General features: G+C 45.7%; 1 protein-coding gene across 1 annotated transcript; it reads right to left on the minus strand.

Annotated features, from left to right (window-relative positions):
- Nucleotides 1–2163: 2163 nt before the first annotated feature.
- On the minus strand, nucleotides 2164–8754 carry LOC103186442 (left-right determination factor 2-like). Its single transcript, XM_007905483.2, has 4 exons — nucleotides 8466–8754; nucleotides 6046–6289; nucleotides 5237–5473; nucleotides 2164–2494 (listed from the first exon to the last, which is right to left on the minus strand). The coding sequence occupies exons 1-4, from the start codon at nucleotides 8752–8754 to the stop codon at nucleotides 2164–2166; spliced, it is 1101 nt and encodes a 366-aa protein (XP_007903674.2).
- Between the last annotated feature and the right edge of the window lie 2980 nt (nucleotides 8755–11734).

Genomic DNA, 11734 nt, shown 5'->3' on the forward strand with positions numbered 1-11734 from the left:
GCGACATCTCAAAGATGGGATAAGGTGTTATTTCAAATGCAAGGATTATTATTAATAAAGAAGAAATTCTTCAGGTGTGATCTGAAGATGGGCAGAGGAATTCAGGCAGAGAGTTGGAGAGATTCGGACCACAGTAGCTCAAAGCACGGCTGCCGATGATGGAGTGGAGGGGATTGAGAGAGGTGCAGGTGGCCAGAGCCAGCTGGTTGATGGTAAGCAGTCTGTGAATATATGAGCAAGGAGAGGTAGGGAGGTGCCAGGGCTTAAAGTGATTTGTAGGTGAGCATGAGGATCTTGAAATCGATCCATTCAGTGACAGGGAGCCAGTGAAGCCTGGTAAGGAGTTGGGTGATGGGGTACAGGATTTGGTTTGGGTGAGGACAGGGGTAGCAGTTTTGAATTAGTTGGGACTTTGTGAATGGTGGAACTGGGGAGACCAGCAAGTAGGGCATTAGAACATCAGAGGAGAGTCCGTGGAGATTTTGAGAGGTCTGATACGTGCAGAAACCCATCACCGTCCTTAATTGTATCTAAACCAAGCTGAGATTTCCATGCATCCCATCTACACATAGAAATCCCAGAGAGAGATTGTTGGAATGGAATGCGCACTTTCTCTCTGGAGGGACACATCCTGTTTACCTAATTCCAGAGAGTATTAGGTGTAGGTTGGCAAGAGCCAATTTGGGGAGCCCAGAGTGTTCGTTGGGGTAACTGCTGGAGTCTAACCAGCTAAAACCACATAGCTTGCTATTGATAGCACCGTGGAACCTTTGAGAGCAGAGGAAAGAAAATTGGACCCGGGACACTAACAAGCTGATGTATGAAGAAACATTTCACGCCCCAGGGTCAAATTGACTAAATATATACTTTATTTTATATGTATCGTGTTCACTGCTATTTACACACATCATCTGAAATCTCAGATCCGGAATCGTCCATTCTCAGCCACCATCACAGTAAGAGAATAATCCACGAGAGAGAGAGAAAAAGAGAGAGAAAGAGAGAGGAGGCTTGAATCCCACCACCCACCTCAGCTTGTGTCACTGTTTTGTCTTAAACTTTAAGATGCTAGAAAATGCTTCTATTTCAGAGAAGTTGTTCTTTGATCTCCCGGACTTGGGCTTTTAAGAATTTGGCCCAATTCTGCCTGACAGAATTTTTAATCACCCGTTATTGTCCTCCCTCACCAGGGAATGCTGAGGGTTACCTGAATGGAATCGCTGTATCTCCACTCAATGATACCCAGGCAAAAAAAATTACAGTCATCTTCTCTCCCCCACCCAACCCCACCCCCAACAATCATACTCCCCAGCCCCCCAATATACTCCATAGTTCGGAGTGAGTGAGTGCAGGCAGCATTGTGACCTATAGGGTGCTGGGTGGGGGGGGGTTAGGATAAAAATTTGCTGACTCTTCCCACCCCTCCCATGACAATGTTCCCTCCCACCCATATGTACGACAATATTTACAATAAGTGCTTATAACACGAACAAACCCAGCGTGAGACACAATATCTATATGATATACAATAATATCTTGATAATATATATTATATGATACAGTCATATTATATAGATATTATTATATTTCATATGTTGCATTCCAGCCCAAAAACGGTTGGAAATCGAGCTTTGAAATTTAAGGTGGCCTTAATAATGATAATAATAATCCTTGCATTTGATATAGCGCCTTATCATGTCATCGAGACGCCTCAAAAGCCCTTCATGGAATATACCGTAAAGTGAATTGGTTGACTGTGTGTTTGGTGGGCAAAATCCTGCAGCCAATTGCGCACTGCAGTGTCCCGCAAACAGTCATGGATTCTTCCTCTTTTTTTTTTGAAGGGATTATTACCCCCGGAAAAGTGATCCGCCAATCGACTAACAACTGGGTTCCTATTTACTGCTGGGTAAACAAAGGCATGTGGAGTAAAGAAACTTGCCTAAGGTTTCGTCCCACCAGGGAATCGAACCCGGGTCCTCTCACTTGTGAGGCGAGTGCTCTAACTACTATACTACGGGACTGAATACAATTCTGGGTTTGGTGAGTTCGGTGGTGGGGAGGGGGCCAAAGGTAGCGATGGAACTCAGCTAGTAATGACTGGAGGTGGGGGGAAGAGAGAAAGAGAGAGATAGAAACACAGAGACATCAGGTCACATCACGTCACATGACCGCACCATTATCTGCGACGCACCCACATTTCTCGACGATCATGTTGGGAAACTCAGCCACCTCGACCTCAGTGTAGTCTCCCTTCTTGACCAGGTACATGATGGGGAGAGAGGCGCTCTCGAGCACAGCACAACTCCTCTCCCCGGAGCGGAAAGGCCAGGCCGGTTGCTTGCAGCCCCCCACGCAGTGGAAGGCTTGGTATCCGGGAGGCTCGATGATCCAGTACTGAGTCCACGTCAGCTCCCGGAAGCTAATGAAGTGCTCTTGCCGGCAGCAGGACCCCTGTTTCTTCATTCGGTGTCCAACGCAATCACCCGAACCCCTGCCCGTTCGGAAAGGAAGAAAAAAATTATCTGTTAATTATTTGCAGAACAATGTTTGTTTTTTTACAGTATCTTTCTTTGACCTTATAATAATAATCCTTGCACTCAATATAGTGCCTTATCACGTCATTGTCACATCTCGAAGCGCTTCGCACGATACACCGTAAAGTGAAGTGGCTTTTATGGGCTAAATGTAGCAGAGAGTTAGTTGCACACAGTAACGTCCCACAAATAGTCATATTGTGAGGGACCGATTGTATCTGGGGGATTGTTGGCCAGGACACCGGGGAAGAAAAACTCCAATCGCTTTTTCAACAGTGCCACGGGATCTTTAACTCCACCTGAACAGGCACAGACGGGACCTCGGTTTAATGTCTCATCCAAAGGACAGCACCTCTGACAATGCAGCGCTCACCCCCCAGCCCTGCGCTGGAGCCTCTGCCTGGACTGTGAGCTCAAAATCCTGATGTGAATCTTGAACCCACAATCACAACATCAGTCAGGATATGAGCACATTGGCAGTACCCAACCCAACACTGAGTTGTCCAAGGGGAAAGAGAGGGCAAATGGGTTATAACCAGAGATCTGTGATATCCCCAACATCTGTGCGGGAGCTCTCTACCCTTAAATCCCATCCCCTGCTTTCTCCCCATCGTGTCTGTGCTCGTGCTCACTCCCCCACTGAAGCTCTCTAATCTAACCCTATACCCTGCTCTCTCCCCATCGTGTCTGTGCTGGTGCTCGCTCCCCCACTAGAGCTCTCTACTCTAACCCTATACCCTGCTCTCTCCCCATCGTGTCTGTGCTGGTGCTCGCTCCCCCACTAGAGCTCTCTACTCTAACCCTATACCCTGCTCTCTCCCCATCGTGTCTGTGCTGGTGCTCGCTCCCCCACTAGAGCTCCCTCCCACAGAGAGTGCAGGAAACAATTTGAAGGAAGATTCCAAACAAATAGTAACTTCTCGCCTGACATGTCTGTGACAATCCTCTCAGAAACCCAAGACTTGACAGTGAGCCAGAATGAATTTATAGTTATATAATAATAATCCTTGTCTTCAATATAATAATGATGATGCTTGCATTTGATATAGCACCTTATCACATCTTCTAGACGTCTCAAAGTGCTTCACAGAATATATTGTAAAGTGAAACAAAAACAGAAGTTCTGACGAAGGGTCGTGGACCCGAAACATTGACTCACTTTCCTTTCTCCATAGATGCTGCCTGACCTGCTGAGTGTTCCCAGACACTTCTGCTTTTTGTTTCAGATTTTAAGCATCTGCAGTATTTTGCTTTATACTGTGAATTATTTTATAAAGTGAATTGACTGTATATATTGTGGGCAAAATATATTTGTTATGTCAAAATATGTCAAAATATCACAAAGTGCTTCACAGTAACTGCTGTAAAGTGTAGTAACTGTATTTTGTAGGCAAATGGTTAGCCAGTTTACACACAGCAACAGCAATGTGAAGGGAGTGAGTGACCCAGTTATCGGGGGGATTGTCGGCCAGGACACTGGGAGAGAGCAATAACCTTCACCTTTCGAATAGCGCTGTGGGATCTTTAACGTCCACCTGAACAGGCACAGACTTTATTTTAATGCCACCAATGATGTTGACTGACGTGTGGGTCTAGACCTTGCCAGATTTGTGCCAGGGCAGAGGAACAAGAGGGCATAGGTTCAGGACCACCGTAAGATGAGACACCAGGAAGTGTTTCTTTACCCAGAGGATAATTAATGACTGGAACAGGTTACCAGGAAGGGGGGTTGAGGCCAGAAAGGGGGGGTTGAGACTCATTTAAAAAACAGCTGGATGCTGTGATGGGGTGAACGGTAGGGTGGGGGGTTCTGGAGAGAGGAGATCGGATGAGCCGAAAGGTCTTCTTCATCCGACATAATGGTGTGAGGTCTACAATGGAACATTAACCCTGCAGGTTCTGGGGTGGGGGATGGGGCCATGAGAACAAACCAGACGACAGCATGACTGGAGTTCAGTGATTTATTTACTGGCAACTAAGGGAATTAACACAGTACAAAGTCACCCATTTCCACGCATAACAGAGATTTACCTAAACTAAGGAGCTGTCATTGCTGACTCTGGTCAGTCCATGGGGTGAGAGAGCGAAGAAGGGTCACATCTCAACAGCGAAGGGTAAGGGGTCAGTTAGCCAACGAATACACAACAGGCAAATGTCTACTGTGGGGACTGCACACTGCTCAACACTGCTCATGGGAATGTGTTTCAGGCACAGAGAGAGATACAGGAACACACACACAGACTTACAGACACACACACACACAGACAGAAAGAAACTTACACATACACACACACACACAGTGCAGATTGGCCCCATAATCGCCTACAAAAAACAGTCACTAGACTTTACAGTAAATTGTGTGAAGATGCTTTGAGACATCCAACTGACATGAAAGGCGTTTTACCAAATACAAGGTTAGTGACACATGCAGAGAGATAGAGAGAGAGAAAGAGGGAGATAGAGAAGAGAAGGCAAGCGAGTGGGGTGGAAGGGGTTGAGAGAGGGGATATTAGCAGAAAACGAACAAGAATCACAAACGGCATAATCACTTCATCCCCACAATATTACTTTGACGCATAGTGCGAGAGTAGGTGGTGGAGAATCACGTGAGCACAATACAATAATACCCCTCCTCCCCTGCATTGGCCTGCTGTGTGTGACCCCATCACTCTACGGACACTATGCCTATGGAGACATACCCATAGTCGCCGAAGTTAAGGGAGTAGATCACCAGTTCTGGTTTGCGGGGGGTCTCGCCTCGGGGGGTCTGGGGGGTGAAGCGGACCAGCTTAGCCAGGTCGGCAGCATAACGGCCCAGCCTCTCGGCCTCGATCCACACCTCCAGGTCCAGCCGCGAGTCCCCGGTAGCCTGCCAATAGTGCACGGCCTGAGTCACGTCAAAGGCTTTCCATCCTGAGCCCAGGATCGGCACCAACCTGTACAACATACAGCGTGGTTAGCATAATAATAATAATATATAATAATAATCATACAATAATATATTATAATAATAATCCTTGCATTTGATACAGCGCCTTATCATGTCTTAAAGCGCTTCAAAGCATAATACTGTAAAGTGTAGTGACTGTATTTTTTGGGTGAAACACTGCAGCCAATTGTGCACAGCAGTGTCCCACAAACAGTTGTGGATTGAAGTGACCAACTTATTACTATTATTTTTTTTGAAGGATTATTACCCCCGGAAAACCGATCTGCCAATTGATTAACACCTGGGTTCCTACTTACTGCAAGCTAAACAGAGGCGTGTGGATTAAGCTGCCCAATGTTTTGCCCTGCTTGCGAGGCGAGTGGTCTAAACTCTGAGCTACATGTTGTTGCTGTGCCCTGGAAAACTGCGGACCCGGCTGGCTCAGGAACCGGACTAGAGACAGTCACAGAGGGCTGCTCGATCCTGACATCCCGTAGCCAGGCGCATCATCTTGGGGCCAGTTTAGTTCCAAGGAGACTCGGCTTACCTCCCCCTCAAGGAGGATAGACTTGCTGTTACCTGGAGTCGATGAGCGAGGTCCTGTTGGTGCCATCGGCAAGGATCTTGACCCAGTACACACTGATCCTGGCGTTGTGGACGGCCCGGTGGTGTCTCCTTGGGGGTAGGTCTGCCTTGTGGATGCCTTTCTGGAAGATCTTGAGTTCGGCCATGGTCACCTCGCTGTTCTCAGGGATTAGTCCCTTCATCTCGAAAACTAGCCTCTGCCTGGTGGGGTCAGAGTAGAGTACCTCTCCAGTCGTGTCTGTGAAACAGAACCCAACCAGTTAGTGAATAATAATAATACAATAATAATAATATTCATCCTTATATTTGATATAGCGCTTTATCAGGTCTTCGAGACATCTCAAAGCGCTTCATGGAATATACTGTAAAGTAAATTGACTGTATATTATGTGGGTGAAAAGCACGGAAGAAACATGCTTTAAAACGTCATTTTTCTACCAAGTGTAGGTAAGACAAGGTTAGTAACACATGCAGAGAGATAGAGAGAGAGAGATAGAAGGAGAGAGAGAGAGAGAGAGAGAAGAGGGGTCAAGCAGGTGGGGTGGAAGGGGTTGAGAGGGGGGATGTTAACAAAAAACTGTATGTTTTGTGGGCAAAACGCGACAGCCAATTATGCACAGCAGTGTCCCACAAACAGTCGTGGATTGAAATGACTAATTTATTGTTTGTTTTTTTGCAGGGATTATTACCCCCGGAAAAGCGATCCACCAATTGACTAACAACTGGGTTCCTACTTACTTGTGGGTAAACAGAGACGTGTGGATTAAGGAAACTTGCCTGAGGTTTCGCCCTGCCTGGAAATGGAAACCCGGGTCCTCTCGCTTGCAAGGCGAGTGCTCTAACCCTTAAACTACAGGACTCCGCACGCCTTGGTTTAATCTCGTTTGCTCTGTAATCACAGCGACCAGCAACCAGCATATTAAACTCTCGTCCTCAAAAGGGCATCACGTTAAAGACTGTGTATTGTAGACATTGTAGATGCCAGATGCAAAGTTGTTATTCATGAGACCGTGAATGACACAAATTCACAGCTTTTAATCTCAAAGCATTTAGAGAGCTTGGATTGAATAGCAATACTTGTGACTTGTTGATTGGCTGATGATCAGATCGGCAGAATGCCAAAGAAAGGAAAAAGTCACATGAGACGGGAGACATAGGAGAGGGGGGTGTTGGGGAGCGACTGGCGGATCAGAGATAGGGATGTGGGGTGGGGGTGAGAGGAGTGGGGGTGGGGGGCAGATGGGTGAAGCGTCTCAGCTATTTAGCACTGCTCAAAAAATAATAATAATAATTTGGTCACTCAATCCACCACTATTTGTGGGATACTGCAATTGGCTGCCACGTTTCGCCCACAAAATAGTGTCAATTCACTTTACGGTATATTGTGTGAAGCGATTTAAGAGGTTTCGAAGACCTGATGAGGTGTTATATCAAATGCAAGGATTATTGTTAATAATAATAATGATAATCCTTGCATTTGATATAGCGCCTTTCACGCCGTCGAGACATTTCAAAGTGTTTCATAGGATATATTGTGGAGTGGATTGACTGTATTTTGTGGGCGAAACGTGGCAGTCGATTTGCACACAGCAGTGTCCCACAAAAAGTCAGTGACCAATTTTATTTGGAAGCTTGTTGGTCAGGGCACCAGGAAAGAGAAACTCCCTTCTCTTTTCGAATAGCACAATGGAATCTTTAGCGTCCACCCGAAAGGCACAGACGGGACTGATTGAGACAGGCTGACACTTCATAGCAATTTCCTACAAAGCATTTGAGACATTTGATGATAAGGCACAGTATGAAAGTACAACCTGGAAAGGAATTATTTACAACCATGGAACAACTTGAACTTTTACAGAACCTTTCGTATTGAAAACCTCAATAAGGTCGGAAGTGGTGGGAGGATTGGATTTTTAAAATAAGGTCGGAAGTGGTGGGAGGATTGGATTTTTAAAATAAGGTCGGAAGTGGTGGGAGGATTGGATTTTTTAAAAATCCAATCTAGACTCAGTCCAGGGGTGAGAACAGTATCTGTCAGTAGCGGCACTCGCCTCGCAAGAGAGAGGATCTGGGTTCGGGGCAAAACCTTGGGCAAGTTTCCTTACTCCACTTACGGTTACCTAGCAGTAAGTAGGTTGTTAGTCGATTGGCGGATCGCTTTCCGGATCGCTAATAATCTCTCCAAAAAATATATAAATAAAATGTGGTCACTCAATCCACGATTGTTTGTGGGACACTACTTTGTGCAATTGGCTGCCGCGTTTCGCCCACAAAATACAGTCAATCCACTTTACAGTACACTCTGTGAAACACTTTGACACATTTCGAAAACGTGATAAGGCGCTATAACAAATGCAAGGATGATTATTATTATTACTATTATTTTAACAAAGCAAAGGGATCTATTGATTTACCTGTGTTACCGGGGATGCCACGTAAGATGCCGGCCAGGCTGGGCAGCGCTCTGCGTTTCCTCTCCTTGTCCTTGTGCTGGTGTAGGAGCGAGATGTACCTGTTCCTGACCCGTGCTGGCACCACCACATTCTCCAGGTCTCGCTTGCCGAGCCTCGGCACCTCCGCCAACCCTAGCCTCTCCAGGAGCGCTCCCTCCACCTCGCCGGGCAGCAAGCCTTGTGCACTGACCACTGCCCAGAGGGCACAAGCCATCATCCCGAGGAGCACCATATTCCTGACGTTGGTCATCTTTTCCCAGCAAAATCCTTATCCTCTCTTTAGTATAGATCTTTTTAATTGGGTGAGTGGGTGAGTGAGTGATTGCAGCTCTTGCCTTCCTCTGCCTTGCCCAGGTCAGATTGACTGTCTGTCTCAGCTCTTAGCCTTGAGCTTTATAAGGCAGAACCAATGCATTGATCTCTACTCCAGACAAAGGTAGATTAAAAAAAGGGGAGTGAGCACAGCCTCATCAAAGAGCCAAGGAGACTTAACATTGTCACACCCAGGAATACTTAAACACAGTGATTGACACTTCACACCTCTTACACTCCATGGATGAGCCTCAGCACACCAACCTTTGATGAGTTTGCTTGCTTAGTGGGAAGGGGTGAAGGGGGAGGAGAGGGAGAGATTGATACACACACAAACCAATTTGCGGTATTTTCTGAAAGGGTTTCTTTCCTCAGTTAATAAGGAAACCGATGAAAGAGGCAGTGCTCCTTCTAATTCAAAGGAATTCTGTTCTGAAGCCATCTATGTACAGAACAGGGAATTCTACCAGGATTCCTAATTAAAGCTCCGCATCAGGGACTGTGAGCTCGCAGACTAAGCTGATGCTCCAATGGAGCGCTGGGGGTAAGGGGGGGGGGTTGTTACATTTTCAAAGGTGCCGTCTTTTCGGGTGAGACGTTAAATCGAGGTCCCGTTTGTCTGTGCCTGTTTAGGTGGACGTTAAAGATCCCGCGGCGCTATAGGAAAAGAGAAGGGAGTTTCTCTCTCTTTCCTGGTGTCCTGGCCAACAATTCCCAAACAAAATTGGTCACTCACTTCTTAGCTGTGGGACACTGCTGTATGCAAACTGGCTGCTGCATTTCACCCAATAAATAATAATAATATAATAATAATCCTTGCATTTGATATAGCGCCTTATCATGTTTTCGAGTCGTCTCAAAGCGCTTCACAGAATTGACTATGAATTGACTGTATATTTTGTGGGCAAAAATGGCAGCCAATTGCGCACAGCAGCGTCCCACAAACAGTTGTTGATTGAAGTGACCAATTTATAATTATTGTCAATAATTTTTTGAAGGAATTATTGCCCCCGGAAAAGCGATCCGCCAATCGACTAACAACCAGGTTCCTACTCACTGCTACTTATACAGTCACTACACGTTAGAGTATATCCTGTGAACACTTTGAGACATCTCAATGACACAATAAGGTGCTATTGTGGAGTCCTGTAGCTCAGAAGTCAGAGCACTCGCTTCGCAAGCGAGAGATCTGGTTTCGATTCCCAGCAGGGTGAAATGTTGGGCAAGCTTTCTTACTCCACACGCCTCTGTTTGCCAGCAGTAAGTAGAAACTCGGTTGTTAGTTGATTGGCAATCGCTTTTCAGGGGGGTAATAATTCCTTCAAGAGAAAATAATAATAATAAATTGGTCACTTCAATCCGCAACTGTTTGTGGGACGCTGTTGTGCGCAATTGGCTGCCGTGTTTCTCCCACAAAATATACAGTCAATTCACTTTACAGTATATTCTGTGAAGCGCTTTGAGACGTTTGGAAGCGTTGATAAGACTATATCAAATGCAAGGATTTTTATTATATCAAATGCAAGGATTATTTTTTTTATTGCCTACCATATACCCACCCCACCACCCACCACACTTGGAGACATTCACTGATGTGAAAGGCAATGTATAATTTGCAAGTTGTGAATCATTTTGTGTAAAAACACAGGTGAGCATAGGTGGGGGAGAGAAAGCACAATGAATGAATGAATGAATGAAACTAAATAAATAAATAAATAGAGAGCGAGAGCAAGGTAGATAGATAGATTGAATAATTAACAAATAAATAAAAATAATTAAAAAATGAATAAATAAGCAAAATAATATTAGAAATAAATAAATACTGCCTTTACTTCCTTTTACAAGTAACCATGGGCTCTAATGAGAAGGGCTGCAATCCTCGCACGCTCCCTATTTAATTTGCATATCAAACAAGAAGGGAATTTGAACTTCTGAGGCCCCCTCCCACGTAGCAATCTCCGGGTGAGAGCAGCAGATGTGAACTCACTGCAATGAGGAGAGAGATTTCTCACCTGCATTCACACACCTGCCCATGGTGTGGTCCAGCCCTCCTCAACCCCCTCCCTCTCTCTAACACAAGAAATGGCTTTCCTCAGTCAAATGATAATATAATAAAAAGTGAAGGGAGTTTCTCTATTCTGATGTCAAGGCCAACAATCCCCCAAATAAAATAGGTGAATTACTCCCTCCACGACTGTTTGTGGGACACTGCCGTGTGCAATTGGCTTCCGTATGTGTCAGACATCTGACTGACGCCAAAAAACTTACTGCTAGGTAAACAGAGGCGTGTGGAGTAAGGAAACTGCTTAAGGTTTCTCCCTGCCCGGGAATCAAATCCGGGTCCTCTCGCTTGCGAGGCGAGTTCTCTAACCACTGAGCTACAGGACTCCATGGGTATTGATAAAAGCTATTGATCTTAAACGCAGATTTCCTCCTAGGGGATGGGGGTGCTCCTACCGGCAATGTAATTGTCAGCATAAGCGTTTCTTCAGTCAACGTTTTGTGTTTGGTCTTGGCGTCTGAGCGTCGTGTCTGAGTCCTACTCCCAGATACAAGTGTGTCCTCCATGTCATGTGTATTCCTGACCCCCCCCCCCCCCCACCCACCACACAACCACCACACGGAACAGATGTGCACAATTCCCAAGAGCTAAGGTTGTGGATTGGAGAATTCACAGGCCGGTCATTATGCCTTTTGACTGCAAGATTTTGTCTGCAGCTCTTTGCCATGCAAATAGTTAGAAAAGAAATCAAGGATTAAGGCAGCCTCTTTAGTGTATGTGTATTGACACTACTTTAGGCATTGAGGTGCCAGACAGATTAAGGTACTGGGAGAGAGGGAGGGAACAGGAAAGCCAGGCTCACACCAGCTTGGCTTTCTTTTCCATATCGCTCACATCTGGTTGAATTGCAGAGTCC

This window comes from Callorhinchus milii, unplaced genomic scaffold, assembly GCF_018977255.1.
Source record: "Callorhinchus milii isolate IMCB2004 unplaced genomic scaffold, IMCB_Cmil_1.0 Scaffold3, whole genome shotgun sequence".
Lineage (NCBI taxonomy): Eukaryota > Metazoa > Chordata > Chondrichthyes > Chimaeriformes > Callorhinchidae > Callorhinchus > Callorhinchus milii.